The 17443-nt window shown below is 54.6% G+C and overlaps 3 protein-coding genes across 3 annotated transcripts; all 3 read left to right on the top strand.

Annotated features, from left to right (window-relative positions):
* The first annotated feature begins 3313 nt into the window (after positions 1 to 3313).
* Positions 3314 to 3646, top strand: LOC127381282 (feather keratin-like). Its single transcript, XM_051611426.1, has one exon. The coding sequence runs from the start codon at positions 3314 to 3316 to the stop codon at positions 3644 to 3646; it is 333 nt and encodes a 110-aa protein (XP_051467386.1).
* Positions 3647 to 7400: 3754 nt separating this feature from the next.
* Positions 7401 to 7715, top strand: LOC127381283 (feather keratin-like). Its single transcript, XM_051611427.1, has one exon. The coding sequence runs from the start codon at positions 7401 to 7403 to the stop codon at positions 7713 to 7715; it is 315 nt and encodes a 104-aa protein (XP_051467387.1).
* Positions 7716 to 11468: 3753 nt separating this feature from the next.
* LOC127381281 (feather keratin-like) lies at positions 11469 to 11801 on the top strand. The gene has a single exon (XM_051611425.1). The coding sequence runs from the start codon at positions 11469 to 11471 to the stop codon at positions 11799 to 11801; it is 333 nt and encodes a 110-aa protein (XP_051467385.1).
* The last annotated feature ends 5642 nt before the right edge of the window (positions 11802 to 17443 follow it).

The following is a 17443-nucleotide window of genomic DNA, read 5'->3' as shown; positions in this document are numbered from 1 at the left end:
CCAGCCCCTCTGACATCTCTGTGGCCCTGCACTGCCCTTGCTCCACCAACTCCATGTCCTTCTTCCACTGAGCAGTCCAGAACCACACACACGGGACCTCACCAGTGCTGAGGCACCTCCCGCAACCTGCTGCCAACACAGGTCCTAATGCCACTCTGGAGACTGCTGGCCCCTTTTCCCACAAAGGTGCCTTGCCACATCAGGGTCCACTCGTTCTTCTCCACCAGGTCCTTCTCTGCTAAGATGCTTCCTATCCACTTGGCTCCCAGACACTGCTGCTACCTGCCCCATTCCTCCCCAGGAGCAGGACTTTGCATCTCCCTTTGATGAATTCCGTGAGATTCCTCTACCTGCTTGCCAGGCACTCCAGCACCCACCAACACAGCGGATCAGATGACTTTCCTACCTCACCTCATGTTCCTCAACACCTAACTCTGTTTCTGCTGTGAACAACCCTCCAGACAGTCACCACAGTGTGATTCGCACAGGTGTTGGGATTCTGGAGAGGTCCTCCCTGACTGGAAATTAGTCAACAAGATTCCAATTAATAAAAGGGGCATGAGCACAGAGCCAGCAAAGTGCTGACCTGTTACTGTCACCCCAGGTGCTGGTTTGAGAGTACCAGGGTCAACATTTTATAACATCACACTCACCTGAGAACCCCCAGGACACCACCAGCTGCTGCCAGCCTGTTTATGTGAGAATTGCAATGATGGGAGCAGCTGTACCTAAGGGGCAGGAGAGGATGTTTCAGGAGACCCAAAAGGGACCAACCACAGTATTCCTTCCCATGGTGCTCAGTATAAAAAGGCTCCTCAGAGAGCCCTTGTGTGACTGGTGTTTGAGCAGGGTTGAGGGGTGTCTCTTTGTTTTCTCCTTTTGTCCCTCCCTGTGCTGCTGATGTTCCCCCATCCTGTCTTCTTGCTGAAGAACATCATTCACCAAGATGGAGCACTCTTCCCTGCCTCTCTGAGCAGGACCAGTGTGACCACTCCGAGGATTTCTGTGGGCTGTTGCCAGGACCCTGGACTCTGCTGCCCCCATTTGCTGCTAAATGCAGCTTTTGTCCTTTCCAGCTGGGATGTTATTAGCAATGGAGCAGTGTGGGTCCCACCCTAGCACATTCATTGATCACTTTGAATATATTTATGTATTTCTCTATAAGTCACCACCTTCTTCATTAGTAATATTTGTTATTTCACTAAAGCTTTTCTGGTTTGTTCCTACTTTGGAGCCTCTCTCCCATATTCCCCGTTTATCTTCCCCTGCAAATGTAGTGGGGAGAAAAGAGAGAAGATCTGTCACCCAGTTATTGGCTAGAGCTGTGACAGACCTTTTGCTGCCAAGGTATTTATAGAAGCTTTTGTTGTCTTTTAGGACAGTAGTCAGGTGGAATCCTAGTTGGCCTTTGCCCCTCCTGCCTGTCTCTCTACATAACCTCACAGGTCCATATAAGCTTCTAGACTGATGTGTCCCTTCCCCTAATCTTAATCAAGTCTCTCTTACTTGATCAGTTCCAGCCAAAGCTCTCTGAGCACTCTGGCCACTGTTCTACCCTGTTGGCTTGTCTGTTGGCACATGGGGACTCTCTATCAGCAATGGCAGAATCTTCTAGAACCTTCTCACAGAACCCCCCCCTGTAGCCCTTTTCACTCCACAAACCTTACCACGTGAACCCAACACACACAGTTACAACCTTAGAAAGAAGGAGGGGCACCAGGACACCCAGAGAGCACACCCAAAAGGAAAGGCCAGGCTTTACAAAAGGATGAGCGAGAGGGCAGCAAAGCAGCAGAACTAGTGAGATGGAAGGGGCAGCACCTCGTGATCAGCGAAACAGCAAAGCCCAAGAGCAGCCTGCCAGGGCTGCCAGGAAATGGGGCCACCTTGTCACAACACACCCACAAACCACACCAGACGACTGCCATGAGATCATGGCATGGTTTGGGTTGGAAGGGACCTTTAAACATCATCGTGTTCCAACCGCTCTGATGACACAATCCCACCTCAGTGATGACACCCGGTTTGCTCCTACCCGGTTGGTTTCGAGGAAGGTGAATCTTTCTGTACTCCTAAAAGTGTGCCAGTTCCACCTGGGCCGCAGTGTGGGCTGAAGAAAGCTGGGGCACATGGCCTGGAGGAACCATGTAACAACTCTTTACGGAGAGCTCGCTACTTCAGCACCAACGGGGGGCCACGGTGAAGTTGTTAACTCACAATGTCTGCTCCCCTGACCGGCCGTGGAACCAACTGGGGACACAGCCTGGGGTTTGTGACACTTTAAGCTGCAGGAGAAAAGGAAAAAAAGAAAGAAAGCAAAGATGGAAAGACAGATGAGACCACAGGACAGGGCTATCAGCACCCCTTCCTTCCAGCAAGGTCTTTCCAGCTGTCGTCCTGTGCCGCAAGCCTCGGGTCCCGGTGCGCAGGTGGTGGGGCGACTGGAGAGTGTGGCACTTTCATCCCTTCCACAAGTCCTGTTCTCCAGAGACCACCCTCGGGGCAGCAAACCGCACTTGAGCTCTGGAAGGGAGTTGAGGGGCTTCTTCTAGGGGTCCAAGGAGAGCCCGGGCGGTCGGCACAAAGGCAGAGCTGCTCCTACAGGTGAACCAGGGGAAGCAAGCTGGAGAGGAGCAGTGGGGGAAGAGGCCAACCTGCCATCCCGCCTGCACTGCTCACACCTGCCTAACCCAGGACTCCATGCTGTCTTGCTTCAGACAAACAAGGGATGTGGTGGTTCCACGTGGCCTTGCAGGTCCCAAACAGTCTCTGCCACATCACCCCTCTCCTACGTCTTGACCGTGCCTCAAAATGTGCCAAGAGACACACCTTCCATGAAAATCCTCCCAAACACCGGCTGTCACCTAAACGCTGCTGCCAGGGTCACAAGGACACGTCCTCAAGAAGAGGACATGAAAAGGGAGCGTGGTGGCAAGGAGAAGTGACTCCACATGGTGACTCAGGAGGCTCTGGCCCGCAAGAGCTGCTTGCTGCCAAAGGCCGCCATGCGCAAAGGCTGTCCCGCCCCTCGCCGACCTGCATAAAAGCCGGCCCAGCGCCTCTCTCCCTCACACACTTCTCCTGACGCCTTCTCCTGACACACCAACCAGGTGAGCCTCAACCCCCTGGCCCTCCTGCCATCTCCTGCCCCGCCGCCCACGCCTCTGGCAACACACACTCTTACCCCAGCCTCAGCAGCCCCGACGCCTCCCCACACCCTTGCCCTCCTCACACACCGCCCCTCGCACCCCCAAACCCCTCCCATTGCTCAACACCCTCTCTCTCTCTTCCAGGACCCCTCCTCACCACACACATGGCCTGCTACGACCGCTGCGGCTCTTGCGGACCCACCCCGCTGGCCAACAGCTGCAACGAGCCCTGTGTCAGGCAGTGCGAGGCCTCCCGCGTCCTCATCCAGCCTTCCACCGTGCAGGTCACCCTGCCAGGACCCATCCTCACCTCCTTCCCCCAGAGCACCGCCGTCGGATCCTCTGCATCCGCTGCCGTGGGCAACGAGCTCAGCGCCCTGGGAGTGCCCGTCAACTCCGGCTTCGGCGGCTTCGGCCTCGGCTACGGCCTGGGATACGGCTACGGCCTGGGTGGCCTGGGCTGCTTCGGGGGCAGAGGAGGCTGCTACACCTGCTAAGGGCCCTCACCACCGCTCCTGACACCCACCACACTCACCCTGACAGCCACACCATGGATTGAGGACGCACCTCCGGGCTGCTCCCTGGCTTGGACCGGGGGCTCGCCATCCACGCCTCCTCCTCTCAAGGCACCAAGCAAGGCAGCAGGGAAACGGACAGCCTGGACTGCCCGCAAACATGGCCCACGGACCTGCTCCTCTTCTCCCACTGCCTTCTCTGCATTGCCTCTTCTGCTGCCTCCGATGCTCACTGCTGAAAACTCCTCCTCACAAGACAAGGGCCATCGGAGAACCTCCAGTTGGCTGCTCCCACGGCAGGACAGGGACACCTCTGTGCTCTGGGAAAACTGACTGCAGGAAGGGGCCTTCCATGATTCTCACCCTGCTTGCACCTCACACCTGCTTCCTTCCACTTGGTGCTGCTACCTTCTGTCTCGTTTCACTCAATAAAATTCTTTTGCATCACAGCCTCAGAAGCCTCCTCTTCCCTACCTTCCCCAAAAATATTCCCACTTCGCACAGCACAAAGCCAGACCTCAACAGCCCGTTGTGCTGCCTGGAAAAGGGCTACGAGATTCCTCTTAGCAAACAGGTCCCTCCACAGCAAGAACAGCAAGACAGAGCAGCACGGGAAACCTTCCAGCCTCTCACACAAGCCCTTCACTTGACCAAACCAGGCTTTGAGCGTACAAAACCATTTCCAGCCCCTCCCTCAAACACAAGCTCCCCACGCCAGCCACGAGCCACCAAATCTCTTCCCATGCACCACTCTCTGCCCATCACACCAAGCAGAATCACAGCTGGCAGAACCATTCTGAACACAGCAAACACCCTTCCTTTCACACAATCACACCATTGTCACCTTTGGGAAAGACCTCTGATCTCACCCACTCCAACCATTCACCCAGAGGGAGAAAAAACTAACAAACAAACAAATACCAGAAAACACCACAACACCCATCATACCCGCTACAGCATGTCCTGAAGTGCCATGTCTACACGTTCTTTTGATTCCTCCAGGAATGACGACTTCACCATTGCCATGGGAAGCCAGTTCCATAGCCTGACCACTCTTGTAGGGAAGATATCGTTCCTAATATCCAATCTAAATCTCTGCTGGCACAACTTGCCGTCATTTCCGCTCCTCCTATCGCTTCCTCTTGGGGAGAAGAGACCAACGCCTACTTCATTACAAACCCCTTCTTCAGGTAGTTGCAGAGACCAAGGAGGTCTCCCCTCAGCATCCTTTGCCCAGGTTCAACAACCCCAGTTCCCTCAGATGCTCCTCATGAGACTTGTGTTCCAAACCCTTCCCCAGATTCCTTCACCTTCTCTGGACATCCTCCAGCAACTCCATGTCTTGCTTACTCTGATGGCCCCAAACCTGAACCCACCATTGGACGGGTGGCCTCACCAGTGCCCAGGACAGGGGGACAATCCCTGCCCTACTTCTGTCCTGATGGACACACTATGCCTAAAACAAGACACGATGCTGCTGGCCCTCTTGGCCACCTGGGCACACGCTGCCTCATGCTCACGTGCTCTTGACCAACACGCCCAGGTCCATTCCCGCTGGGCACTTGCCAGCCATTCCGCCCCAAGCTTCTGCTATGGCCTGCTGCTGGACCGACCCAAGGGCAGGACACGGTACTGAGTCTTCCTCAGCCTCACCCTACGGGCCTCGGCCCATCAAGCCAGCCTGTCCAGATGCCTCTGGAGAGCCTGCCTTCCTTCCTTCCCTCAACAAGATCAACTCTACCGCCCAACAACTTGGCGTCATCTGCAAACCTACGGAGGGTGCCTTCGATCTCCTCTTCTGAATAATTGATACACATAGTCAAGAAAACTGTCCTCAACATTGAGTCCTGGAGAACAACACTTGTGCTTGGCCACCAACTGCGCTGAACTCCCTTCACCACCCCTCTTTGGGCCCAGCTGTCTCAGCAGTTTTTTACCCTGCAAAGTGTAAGCACATCCAAGCTGTGAGTAGCCAGATGCTCCAGGACAAGGCAGTGGGCAACGCTGGCAAAGGCTTTACCAAAGTCCCGGGAAACAACATCCACAGCCTTTCCCTCATCCACAAAGCACCTAAACCTGTCAGAGAAGGAGATCAGGGTCCTCAAGCACGACCTGCCTTTCATAAACCCACGCTGACTGGGCCTGATCGTCTCCTTGTCCCGTACATGCTGTGCGATGGCACTCAAGATGATCTGCTCCATAACCTGCCCCAGCACCAAGGGCAGACCGAGAGCGCTGTCAGCACGTGCAGCCTCCTTCCAGCTTCTGGCAGACGGGCGCCACATTGGAAAACCTCCAGTGCTTCGTCAGCACTTGGGCCAGCTCCCTCAGAACCTTTGCCTGGATCCTGTTTGGCCCCATAGACGCAAGTGTGTGTCTAAGTGGTCTAGCAGCTCACTGACCATCTCCTCTTGCATTATGGTAGCTTTGTTCCACTCACTCCCGCTCCCTGTCTTCCAACTCCGGGAACCAGGTATCCTGACAACAACTGGTCTTACACTTAAAGACGGAGGCACAGAAGGCATCAGGTACCTCAGCCTTCTCTTCATCCTTTGTCACTAGGTTTCCATCTGTATCCCACAGGGGACTAAGATTCTCCTCAGCCCTCCTTTTCTTGCTGATGCATTTAGAAAAACATTTTGCCTTCTCTTTTGTGCTACTATCACAATAATGTACTTGCTGGGCTTCTCCTCAGTTCCAGACAAAGATGTCTCTTCAGCTAGGCACATCTTATTACCCACCTGCTTGTCTGTCTTCACAAGGGGACTCTCTATGGAATGTGGGCAAATCTTCTGGAACCTTCGCATGGAACCCAGTCCTCTGTTCCACTCACTCCCAAAACTGTGCCACGGAAAAACAAAACATACAGCTAAAACCTTAGAAAGAAAGAGGGGCACCACGACACCCACATAAGACACACAACAGTAAAAGGCCAGGCCTAATGACAGGCCTGGAGGGACAGCAGCAAGGCACAGCAGCACGAGTGAGATGGAAGGGGCAGCACCTCATGACTAGCACAACTACAAAGCCCAGAGCAGCCTGCCAGACCTGCCAGGAGTTACAGCCCCCTTGTCACAACACACCCACAAACCACAACACACGAGTGCCATGAAATCATAGAATGGTTTGGGTTGGAAGGAACCTCAAAGATCACCTTGGTTCCAAGCTCTCAGAAGACACCCTCTAAACTCAGCGATGACACCCTCCTCTCCTACATTTTGGTCACAATGCCAAAAATGCCCTGGCACGCACCTTCCATGAAAATCCTCCCAAACACCGGCTGTCACCTAAACGCTGCTGCCAAGTTCACAAGGACACGTCCTCAAGAAGAGGACATGAAAAGGGAGCGTGGTGGCAAGGAGAAGTGACTCCACATGGTGACTCAGGAGGCTCTGGCCCGCAAGAGCTGCTTGCTGCCAAAGGCCGCCATGCGCAAAGGCTGTCCCGCCCCTCGCCGACCTGCATAAAAGCCGGCCCAGCGCCTCTCTCCCTCACACACTTCTCCTGACGCCTTCTCCTGACACACCAACCAGGTGAGCCTCAACCCCCTGGCCCTCCTGCCATCTCCTGCCCCGCCGCCCACGCCTCTGGCAACACACACTCTTACCCCAGCCTCAGCAGCCCCGACGCCTCCCCACACCCTTGCCCTCCTCACACACCGCCCCTCGCACCCCCAAACCCCTCCCATTGCTCAACACCCTCTCTCTCTCTTCCAGGACCCCTCCTCACCACACACATGGCCTGCTACGACCGCTGCGGCTCTTGCGGACCCACCCCGCTGGCCAACAGCTGCAACGAGCCCTGTGTCAGGCAGTGCGAGGCCTCCCGCGTCCTCATCCAGCCTTCCACCGTGCAGGTCACCCTGCCAGGACCCATCCTCACCTCCTTCCCCCAGAGCACCGCCGTCGGATCCTCCGCATCCGCTGCCGTGGGCAACGAGCTCAGCGCCCTGGGAGTGCCCGTCAACTCCGGCTTCGGCGGCTTCGGCCTCGGCTACGGCCTGGGTGGCCTGGGCTGCTTCGGGGGCAGAGGAGGCTGCTACACCTGCTAAGGGCCCTCACCACCACTCCTGACACCCACCACACTCACCCTGAAAGCCACACCATGGATTGAGGACGCACCTCCGGGCTGCTCCCTGGCTTGGACCGGGGGCTCGCCATCCACGCCTCCTCCTCTCAAGGCACCAAGCAAGGCAGCAGGGAAACGGACAGCCTGGACTGCCCGCAAACATGGCCCACGGACCTGCTCCTCTTCTCCCACTGCCTTCTCTGCATTGCCTCTTCTGCTGCCTCCGATGCTCACTGCTGAAAACTCCTCCTCACAAGACAAGGGCCATCGGAGAACCTCCAGTTGGCTGCTCCCACGGCAGGACAGGGACACCTCTGTGCTCTGGGAAAACTGACTGCAGGAAGGGGCCTTCCATGATTCTCACCCTGCTTGCACCTCACACCTGCTTCCTTCCACTTGGTGCTGCTACCTTCTGTCTCGTTTCACTCAATAAAATTCTTTTGCATCACAGCCTCAGAAGCCTCCTCTTCCCTACCTTCCCCAAAAATATTCCCACTTCGCACAGCACAAAGCCAGACCTCAACAGCCTGTTGTGCTGCCTGGAAAAGGGCTACGAGATTCCTCTTAGCAAACAGGTCCCTCCACAGCAAGAACAGCAAGACAGAGCAGCACAAGAAAGCTTCCAGCCTCTCACACAAGCCCTTCACTTGACCAAACCAGGCTTTGAGCGTACAAAACCATTTCCAGCCCCTCCCTCAAACACAAGCTCCCCACGCCAGCCACGAGCCACCAAATCTCTTCCCATGCACCACTCTCTGCCCATCACACCAAGCAGAATCACAGCTGGCAGAACCATTCTGAACACAGCAAACACCCTTCCTTTCACACAATCACACCATTGTCACCTTTGGGAAAGACCTCTGATCTCACCCACTCCAACCATTCACCCAGAGGGAGAAAAAACTAACAAACAAACAAATACCAGAAAACACCACAACACCCATCATACCCGCTACAGCATGTCCTGAAGTGCCATGTCTACACGTTCTTTTGATTCCTCCAGGAATGACAACTTCACCATTGCCATGGGAAGCCAGTTCCATAGCCTGACCACTCTTGTAGGGAAGATATCGTTCCTAATATCCAATCTAAATCTCTGCTGGCACAACTTGCCGTCATTTCCGCTCCTCCTATCGCTTCCTCTTGGGAAAAGAGACCAACGCCTACTTCATTACAAACCCCTTCTTCAGGTAGTTGCAGAGACCAAGGAGGTCTCCCCTCAGCATCCTTTGCCCAGGTTCAACAACCCCAGTTCCCTCAGATGCTCCTCATGAGACTTGTGTTCCAAACCCTTCCCCAGATTCCTTCACCTTCTCTGGACATCCTCCAGCAACTCCATGTCTTGCTCACTCTGATGGCCCCAAACCTGAACCCACCATTGGACGGGTGGCCTCACCAGTGCCCAGGACAGGGGGACAATCCCTGCCCTACTTCTGTCCTGATGGACACACTATGCCTAAAACAAGACACGATGCTGCTGGCCCTCTTGGCCACCTGGGCACACGCTGCCTCATGCTCACGTGCTCTTGACCAACACGCCCAGGTCCATTCCCGCTGGGCACTTGCCAGCCATTCCGCCCCAAGCTTCTGCTATGGCCTGCTGCTGGACCGACCCAAGGGCAGGACACGGTACTGAGTCTTCCTCAGCCTCACCCTACGGGCCTCGGCCCATCAAGCCAGCCTGTCCAGATGCCTCTGGAGAGCCTGCCTTCCTTCCTTCCCTCAACAAGATCAACTCTACCGCCCAACAACTTGGCGTCATCTGCAAACCTACGGAGGGTGCCTTCGATCTCCTCTTCTGAATAATTGATACACATAGTCAAGAAAACTGTCCTCAACATTGAGTCCTGGAGAACAACACTTGTGCTTGGCCACCAACTGCGCTGAACTCCCTTCACCACCCCTCTTTGGGCCCAGCTGTCTCAGCAGTTTTTTACCCTGCAAAGTGTAAGCACATCCAAGCTGTGAGTAGCCAGATGCTCCAGGACAAGGCAGTGGGCAACGCTGGCAAAGGCTTTACCAAAGTCCCGGGAAACAACATCCACAGCCTTTCCCTCATCCACAAAGCACCTAAACCTGTCAGAGAAGGAGATCAGGGTCCTCAAGCACGACCTGCCTTTCATAAACCCACGCTGACTGGGCCTGATCGTCTCCTTGTCCCGTACATGCTGTGCGATGGCACTCAAGATGATCTGCTCCATAACCTGCCCCAGCACCAAGGGCAGACCGAGAGCGCTGTCAGCACGTGCAGCCTCCTTCCAGCTTCTGGCAGACGGGCGCCACATTGGAAAACCTCCAGTGCTTCGTCAGCACTTGGGCCAGCTCCCTCAGAACCTTTGCCTGGATCCTGTTTGGCCCCATAGACGCAAGTGTGTGTCTAAGTGGTCTAGCAGCTCACTGACCATCTCCTCTTGCATTATGGTAGCTTTGTTCCACTCACTCCCGCTCCCTGTCTTCCAACTCCGGGAACCAGGTATCCTGACAACAACTGGTCTTACACTTAAAGACGGAGGCACAGAAGGCATCAGGTACCTCAGCCTTCTCTTCATCCTTTGTCACTAGGTTTCCATCTGTATCCCACAGGGGACTAAGATTCTCCTCAGCCCTCCTTTTCTTGCTGATGCATTTAGAAAAACATTTTGCCTTCTCTTTTGTGCTACTATCACAATAATGTACTTGCTGGGCTTCTCCTCAGTTCCAGACAAAGATGTCTCTTCAGCTAGGCACATCTTATTACCCACCTGCTTGTCTGTCTTCACAAGGGGACTCTCTATGGAATGTGGGCAAATCTTCTGGAACCTTCGCATGGAACCCAGTCCTCTGTTCCACTCACTCCCAAAACTGTGCCACGGAAAAACAAAACATACAGCTAAAACCTTAGAAAGAAAGAGGGGCACCACGACACCCACATAAGACACACAACAGTAAAAGGCCAGGCCTAATGACAGGCCTGGAGGGACAGCAGCAAGGCACAGCAGCACGAGTGAGATGGAAGGGGCAGCACCTCATGACTAGCACAACTACAAAGCCCAGAGCAGCCTGCCAGACCTGCCAGGAGTTACAGCCCCCTTGTCACAACACACCCACAAACCACAACACACAAGTGCCATGAAATCATAGAATGGTTTGGGTTGGAAGGAACCTCAAAGATCACCTTGGTTCCAAGCTCTCAGAAGACACCCTCTAAACTCAGCGATGACACCCTCCTCTCCTACATTTTGGTCACAATGCCAAAAATGCCCTGGCACGCACCTTCCATGAAAATCCTCCCAAACACCGGCTGTCACCTAAACGCTGCTGCCAAGTTCACAAGGACACGTCCTCAAGAAGAGGACATGAAAAGGGAGCGTGGTGGCAAGGAGAAGTGACTCCACATGGTGACTCAGGAGGCTCTGGCCCGCAAGAGCTGCTTGCTGCCAAAGGCCGCCATGCGCAAAGGCTGTCCCGCCCCTCGCCGACCTGCATAAAAGCCGGCCCAGCGCCTCTCTCCCTCACACACTTCTCCTGACGCCTTCTCCTGACACACCAACCAGGTGAGCCTCAACCCCCTGGCCCTCCTGCCATCTCCTGCCCCGCCGCCCACGCCTCTGGCAACACACACTCTTACCCCAGCTTCAGCAGCCGCGATGCCTCCCCACACCCTTGCCCTCCTCACACACCGCCCCTCGCACCCCCAAACCCCTCCCATTGCTCAACACCCTCTCTCTCTCTTCCAGGACCCCTCCTCACCACACACATGGCCTGCTACGACCGCTGCGGCTCTTGCGGACCCACCCCGCTGGCCAACAGCTGCAACGAGCCCTGTGTCAGGCAGTGCGAGGCCTCCCGCGTCCTCATCCAGCCTTCCACCGTGCAGGTCACCCTGCCAGGACCCATCCTCACCTCCTTCCCCCAGAGCACCGCCGTCGGATCCTCCGCATCCGCTGCCGTGGGCAACGAGCTCAGCGCCCTGGGAGTGCCCGTCAACTCCGGCTTCGGCGGCTTCGGCCTCGGCTACGGCCTGGGATACGGCTACGGCCTGGGTGGCCTGGGCTCCTTCGGGGGCAGAGGAGGCTGCTACACCTGCTAAGGGCCCTCACCACCGCTCCTGACACCCACCACACTCACCCTGAAAGCCACACCATGGATTGAGGATGCACCTCCGGGCTGCTCCCTGGCTTGGACCGGGGGCTCGCCATCCACGCCTCCTCCTCTCAAGGCACCAAGCAAGGCAGCAGGGAAACGGACAGCCTGGACTGCCCGCAAACATGGCCCACGGACCTGCTCCTCTTCTCCCACTGCCTTCTCTGCATTGCCTCTTCTGCTGCCTCCGATGCTCACTGCTGAAAACTCCTCCTCACAAGACAAGGGCCATCGGAGAACCTCCAGTTGGCTGCTCCCACGGCAGGACAGGGACACCTCTGTGCTCTGGGAAAACTGACTGCAGGAAGGGGCCTTCCATGATTCTCACCCTGCTTGCACCTCACACCTGCTTCCTTCCACTTGGTGCTGCTACCTTCTGTCTCGTTTCACTCAATAAAATTCTTTTGCATCACAGCCTCAGAAGCCTCCTCTTCCCTACCTTCCCCAAAAATATTCCCACTTCGCACAGCACAAAGCCAGACCTCAACAGCCCGTTGTGCTGCCTGGAAAAGGGCTACCAGACTCCTCTTAGTAAACAGGTCCCTCCACAGCAAGAACACCAAGACAGAGCAGCACAGGAAAGCTTCCAGCCTCTCACACAAGCCCTTCACTTGCCCAAAACAAGGCTTGCACGTATTCATGCATGTGCAACCTCTCCCTCTGACCCAAGCTTCCCAGGCCAGCACACACTTGACCAACTCTCTTCCTGTGCACCCCTGTCAGCCCATCACACCAAGCAAAATCACAGCAAAGAGAATCCTGGGTCACACAAGAACCTTTGTAGTTAGCTGATGGTCTCCCTACTTGTATCTCAGACCTGCTGCCTTCCACTTGGTGCTTCTGCTTTTTCACTTTTACCCTCAATAAATCTCTCTTCCATCCCACCCTGAGATGCCTTCTCTTCCTTTACTCTCCACTCTGCCAGCCTGACCTGGCAGAAAGCCAGGGCTCAGGAAGCCATCAGAGCAGGTGGAAAAGTGCAACAAGACTTCTAGGAAATATGCCACTATCATCACTGGTGTCTGCTGGTTTCCAGAATGTGACACAAGTCCATCACTTGCCCAAGAAAAGACTTGGATAAGAAAGCGCACCCCAGTCTCCTGAAATCTCACCTGGGTACATGTCTCATCAGTATCTCTAAGGATGGAGAATCTAAGAGTCATTTAGTTTGGCAAGAAGCTCTGGAGAGCATGTGCTTCCACCCAGTGCTAAAGCAGAACCAGCTCTATAACAGGTTGTCCCCCACCATGGCCAGTCAGGTTTTCAGTATCTCCCAGGACGGAGACTCCACCACCTTTGCCACTCTTTGACCGCCCTCATGCTGAAAACTCATGTCTTCACTGCCCATGCAATTCCATCTGTTTTCTCCAGTGCCCATGGCCTTTTCTCCTGCAAGTGCACACTACTTAGAAAAGCTGGGTTCCCTCAGTTCCATCCCCTGCCATCAGGGATTTATACACATTGATGTCAGTCCCTCCTGCTCATTATTGCCTTCTGGATAAGGAGTCCCAGCTCACTTCAGCCCTACTCAGAGGAAAGGTGCTGCAGTCCCTTCAGCATCTTGGTGGCCTTGCACTGGTCTTCCTCCCCTAAGTCCATGTCCTCTTTCATAGGGGAGCCTAGAACTGCACACAGCATCCCACATGGGACCTCACCACTGCTAAGGAGAGAGGAAGGAATCACCTCCCTAAGCCTCCTGGCAACAATTTTCCAAATACCACCCTGGAGACTGGTGGCCCCTTTTGACACAAGGGTGCACTGCCACATCAGGGTCCATTTGTTCTCCACAAAAGCCACAAGGTCTTTGCCTTTTAAGCTGTTTTCTATCCCATTGCTGCCCAGACGTCTACATTTCACCATCAAAACTGTTGTGCAATATTTTTATAATGAAAAAATATACCACTGGCATTACACACAGCCTTCATTATTTTTTCTCAATCATTCCCAGCACTGTCTGTCTGATGTTTGGAGTAACTCTCCCAACTTGGACATTCAAACCCAGATCTTAGGGTACCAAAGATCCTGGGTCCTCTCAAATTGCTGATCTGCAATGCTGCTCACTCTTTCTTCTCCTTGTTTTTATTTTTCACCCTCTTCAAGTGAAAAATGAAAGGCCTCCTGCAAAACAGGTGAGCTCTGGGCTGAGAGGGGAGCTCACAGTCTTCAGGGCTATTGGCAGCACTGAAATATTTATCAAAAGCAAATTAAGAGAACAGCTTCAGAGCAGCTGGAGTCCAGAGTCTGGGAGAGCTCTGTGCACAGCTGGAGTTGGCCTCATTTCAAAGATGAACCTTTTTCCAAGGAACAAAGCTCTTCCCTCTTTCAAAAGCAGACATCACCTGCCTCAGAGAAGGGAAGGGGAACGGGTTCTGATCTGTTTGGCCTTTTTATCCAGTGATTTAGTGCTGAGCAGCACATCTCCCCTGCAGACACGCTTCACTGTCCTTGGAGGGCTCATTTCAGCTCATATTAAAGCAAAGTCTAATCAACAGAAGACAAACCAAAGTAATAACCTGGTCTTTGGAGGGCTAGTTGTTCCCCTGGGAGTTCAGCCAGCTTGACATCAACCCTTGGACTGGAATGGGTGCAGGATCTCACCTCCCCACAGCCCTGCAACGTGCCTGAGCAGCCAGGCCCGGCGGGATGTCTGCCTCATGCTTCACAGCATGTCCCAGCCCAAACTTGCTCCAGAGCTGCTCATTTTGGGCACAGTCAGCTCAGACAGGTTCAAGGGAGCATTGGGAGGAGGCTCACAGCCACCTTGCCCTCTGCCAAGAAGACAACTGGAGCAGTATGTGCCCTCTTCTAATCCCAGCCTCCCTGCTTTATGGCTCTGCAGGACTATCCTGTGCTTTTGGGCAACCCTTCCATTGCCAAAGGGCTGCACGTTGGTGGGGAGTAACCCTCAACCCCTAAGGAAACTGGTGGGAGCTGGGCTACTTGGGACAAAATGGACTTCTGCCAGCCAGAATCAGGCATGGTGGGAGGCACAGGATGTGCTACAGGACATGACCTAGAAAGGGGTTCACTGCTGGTCTGCTGTCTACCTAAAAGTCTATACAAAAAAAAAACAGCCACAAAACTGAAATCCAAGTGGGAGAGGGATGTTTAGAGCTGGCAGGTCTCACCTGGGCTCCTGAAGCTTGGCTGCATCCAGGCAGCACCACCACGAACCGGCTTCCGCGCTTGGATGTGTCGTATCCCGGCGGGTTGTACCCATCATGCCCCACTTTCCTGGGAGGCATGGGGAGGGCAGAGCAGGGAGTGGGGCTGCAGCTGAAACTGGAACAGTCTGAGAGAAAGAGGTCACCCAGAAGGAAGCTCCCTTATGGAAACAACGCACCAGATGAAGCGGTGGTTCTCCAACAGCGATGGGATCTGACCAAGCCATCCAAGCTTTATCCTGCTTGCTGCAGGCTGTCCTCTGGTTTGTGTCATGCAGAAGACCTGTCCAATTGACCTCAAGGTTCTCCTCCAGGCTTTCATCCTTAACTCACAAGACCTTGCTAGATAATATCAAAAGCTTGGGTTATATTTCAGGAACTGGAGAGCCCTGCTCCATCCTATGTGGTCACTGGCAAGTGTCCACCTCTCCCTTGTGATCCTCCCTCATGTCCTAACATTGCTCTGGTAATTACCTCCAGAATTACCATATTTAAATCCAGCATTGTGGTTATTCAGCTGCTGCCACAGCAGCTCCAGCTGCACCACCTCCCAGAGACTCCTCAGCAGAAACATGTTACCCCTAATTAGTCTCCAGAGCTCGTGGGATGCAGCAGGAAGGTCTTATCCTCCCACCAGCACGTGGAATATCTTCCTTGGCCCTTTGCATTTCCCTGGCTCCACCGTTGGAAGCCTTCAAGGTCAGGTTGGATGGGGCTTTGAGCAACCTAATCTAATTAAAGGTATCCCTGCCCATGGCAGGAGGGTTGGACTCCATGATCTTGGTGATCTTCAAGGACTTTTCCAACCAAGTTAATTCTGTGTTTCTGTATGGTTTGACTCAATGATCTTGAAGGTCTTTTCCAACCAAAGTAATTCTGTGATCTCTAAAGGTCTCTTCCAACCCAAACCCTTCTGTTCTGTAATTTTACCATGCAGCAAGCTGGAGGCATGGAGGCATCTGGAGGCTGGGTGGCTGAGATTCATCTCTCTGCCTTGAGCTGGAACAGGTGGAGTGGGACACAAGAAGTTTCTTCTTTCCAAACCTCAGTGTCTGGAAGAGGGTGAAAGAGGTGATGCTGTTTGCAGGGCAGATGAGGGGCTAGTCAGGAGGAGCTTAAGTGCTGGCTTAACACATCCCTGGCTCCATGTGTGACATCATAGATTCATGGAATGGTTTGGGTTGGAAGGAACCTTGAAGGCCATCTAGTTCCAACCTCCCTGCATGGGATCAGCCAGGCACCCCTGAGGATGGGAAATAGCACCAGGGCTGGAGTCGCTCGCTTGTGGGAGCAGGATTTTGGAGTTGGGGAAAGCTCTGGGAGGGCTGGGGTTTCACCTAGCTGGGAAAAGGGCTGGATGCTCCCGCAGAACACAGCAGGTGACAACTTTTGACGTGCAGGGGAGGAAATTTACACCGCCCGAGGTCCTCAGGGATTCAGCTTTTCCTCAGGCTCTCCCCAAAGAGAAGGGCACGTTCCACTTCCAGGTCTCACCCAAGAGAGAAAGGAGTAAAAGCCATTGATAATCCTACTGCTCCTCGACACTGGGGCCACACCTCATGTGTGGGGAAAACGGAAATTCCTGGCTGGGCCTCTTCCCTTAATCCCATTTCTCACCGTTTTAACATAAGGGATTAAGGGAGTGGAACATCTCCCTGATGAGGAAAGGCTGAGGGAGCTGGGTCTCTTGAGCTTGGAGAAGAGGAGACTGAGGGGCGACCTCATCAGTGTTTACAAATACATAAAGGGTGAGTGTCAGGAGGATGGAGTTAAGCTTTTTTCAGTGATGTCCAGTGACAGGACAAGGGGCAGAGGGTGCAAACTGGAGCGTAGGAGGTTCAAGGTGAATATCAGAAAAACCTTCTTTCCTGTGAGAGTGACAGAGCCCTGGGACAGGCTGCCCAGAGAGGTTGTGGAGTTTCCTTCTCTGGAGACATTCAAACCCCTCTGGACACGTTCCTGTGTGATGTGCTCTGGGTGACCCTGCTCTGGCAGGGGGGCTGGACTGGGTGATCTTTCCAGGTCCCTTCCAATTATCATAGATCCTGTGATTCCATGATAAGGGCGAGCCCAGGCCCTCCCTCGGCCTCGCAGGAAACCTGAGGGGACAGCCGGCTGGCGAGGAGGGCTCCTTGAAACCAGCCCCCCCCTCCCCCCCAGCACTGCAAAGCTCCGCTCACGTTACGATCCCCACGGAAGGTGGTTAAACCGTTGTGCGTGGAAATCCCTCTTTATGCGCCTGGGCTGAGGGGATGGCGGGGGGGGGGGGGGGCAGAGCTGCGCACCCCCTTCCCCTGCCCCTCCGTGCGGGTGACGGGGGTGGTCCCGGTGTGTCCCGGTGCTGCGGCAGGTCCCGGTGTCGTCCCCCCCCCGGTGCTGCGGCGGGTCCCGGTGTCGGCGATCCCGGGCTCGGACTCCATTTCCC

Source organism: Apus apus, chromosome 2, assembly GCF_020740795.1.
Source record: "Apus apus isolate bApuApu2 chromosome 2, bApuApu2.pri.cur, whole genome shotgun sequence".
Taxonomy (NCBI): Eukaryota; Metazoa; Chordata; class Aves; order Apodiformes; family Apodidae; genus Apus; species Apus apus.
Note: the sequence above shows the minus strand (reverse complement) of the source record. Positions and strands in the feature narration are given on the sequence as shown.

Coding starts and splice junctions, on each gene's coding strand:
- LOC127381283 (XM_051611427.1), top strand. CDS start 7,401: ATGGCCTGCTACGACCGCTGCGGCTCTTGCGGACCCACCCCGCTGGCC.
- LOC127381281 (XM_051611425.1), top strand. CDS start 11,469: ATGGCCTGCTACGACCGCTGCGGCTCTTGCGGACCCACCCCGCTGGCC.
- LOC127381282 (XM_051611426.1), top strand. CDS start 3,314: ATGGCCTGCTACGACCGCTGCGGCTCTTGCGGACCCACCCCGCTGGCC.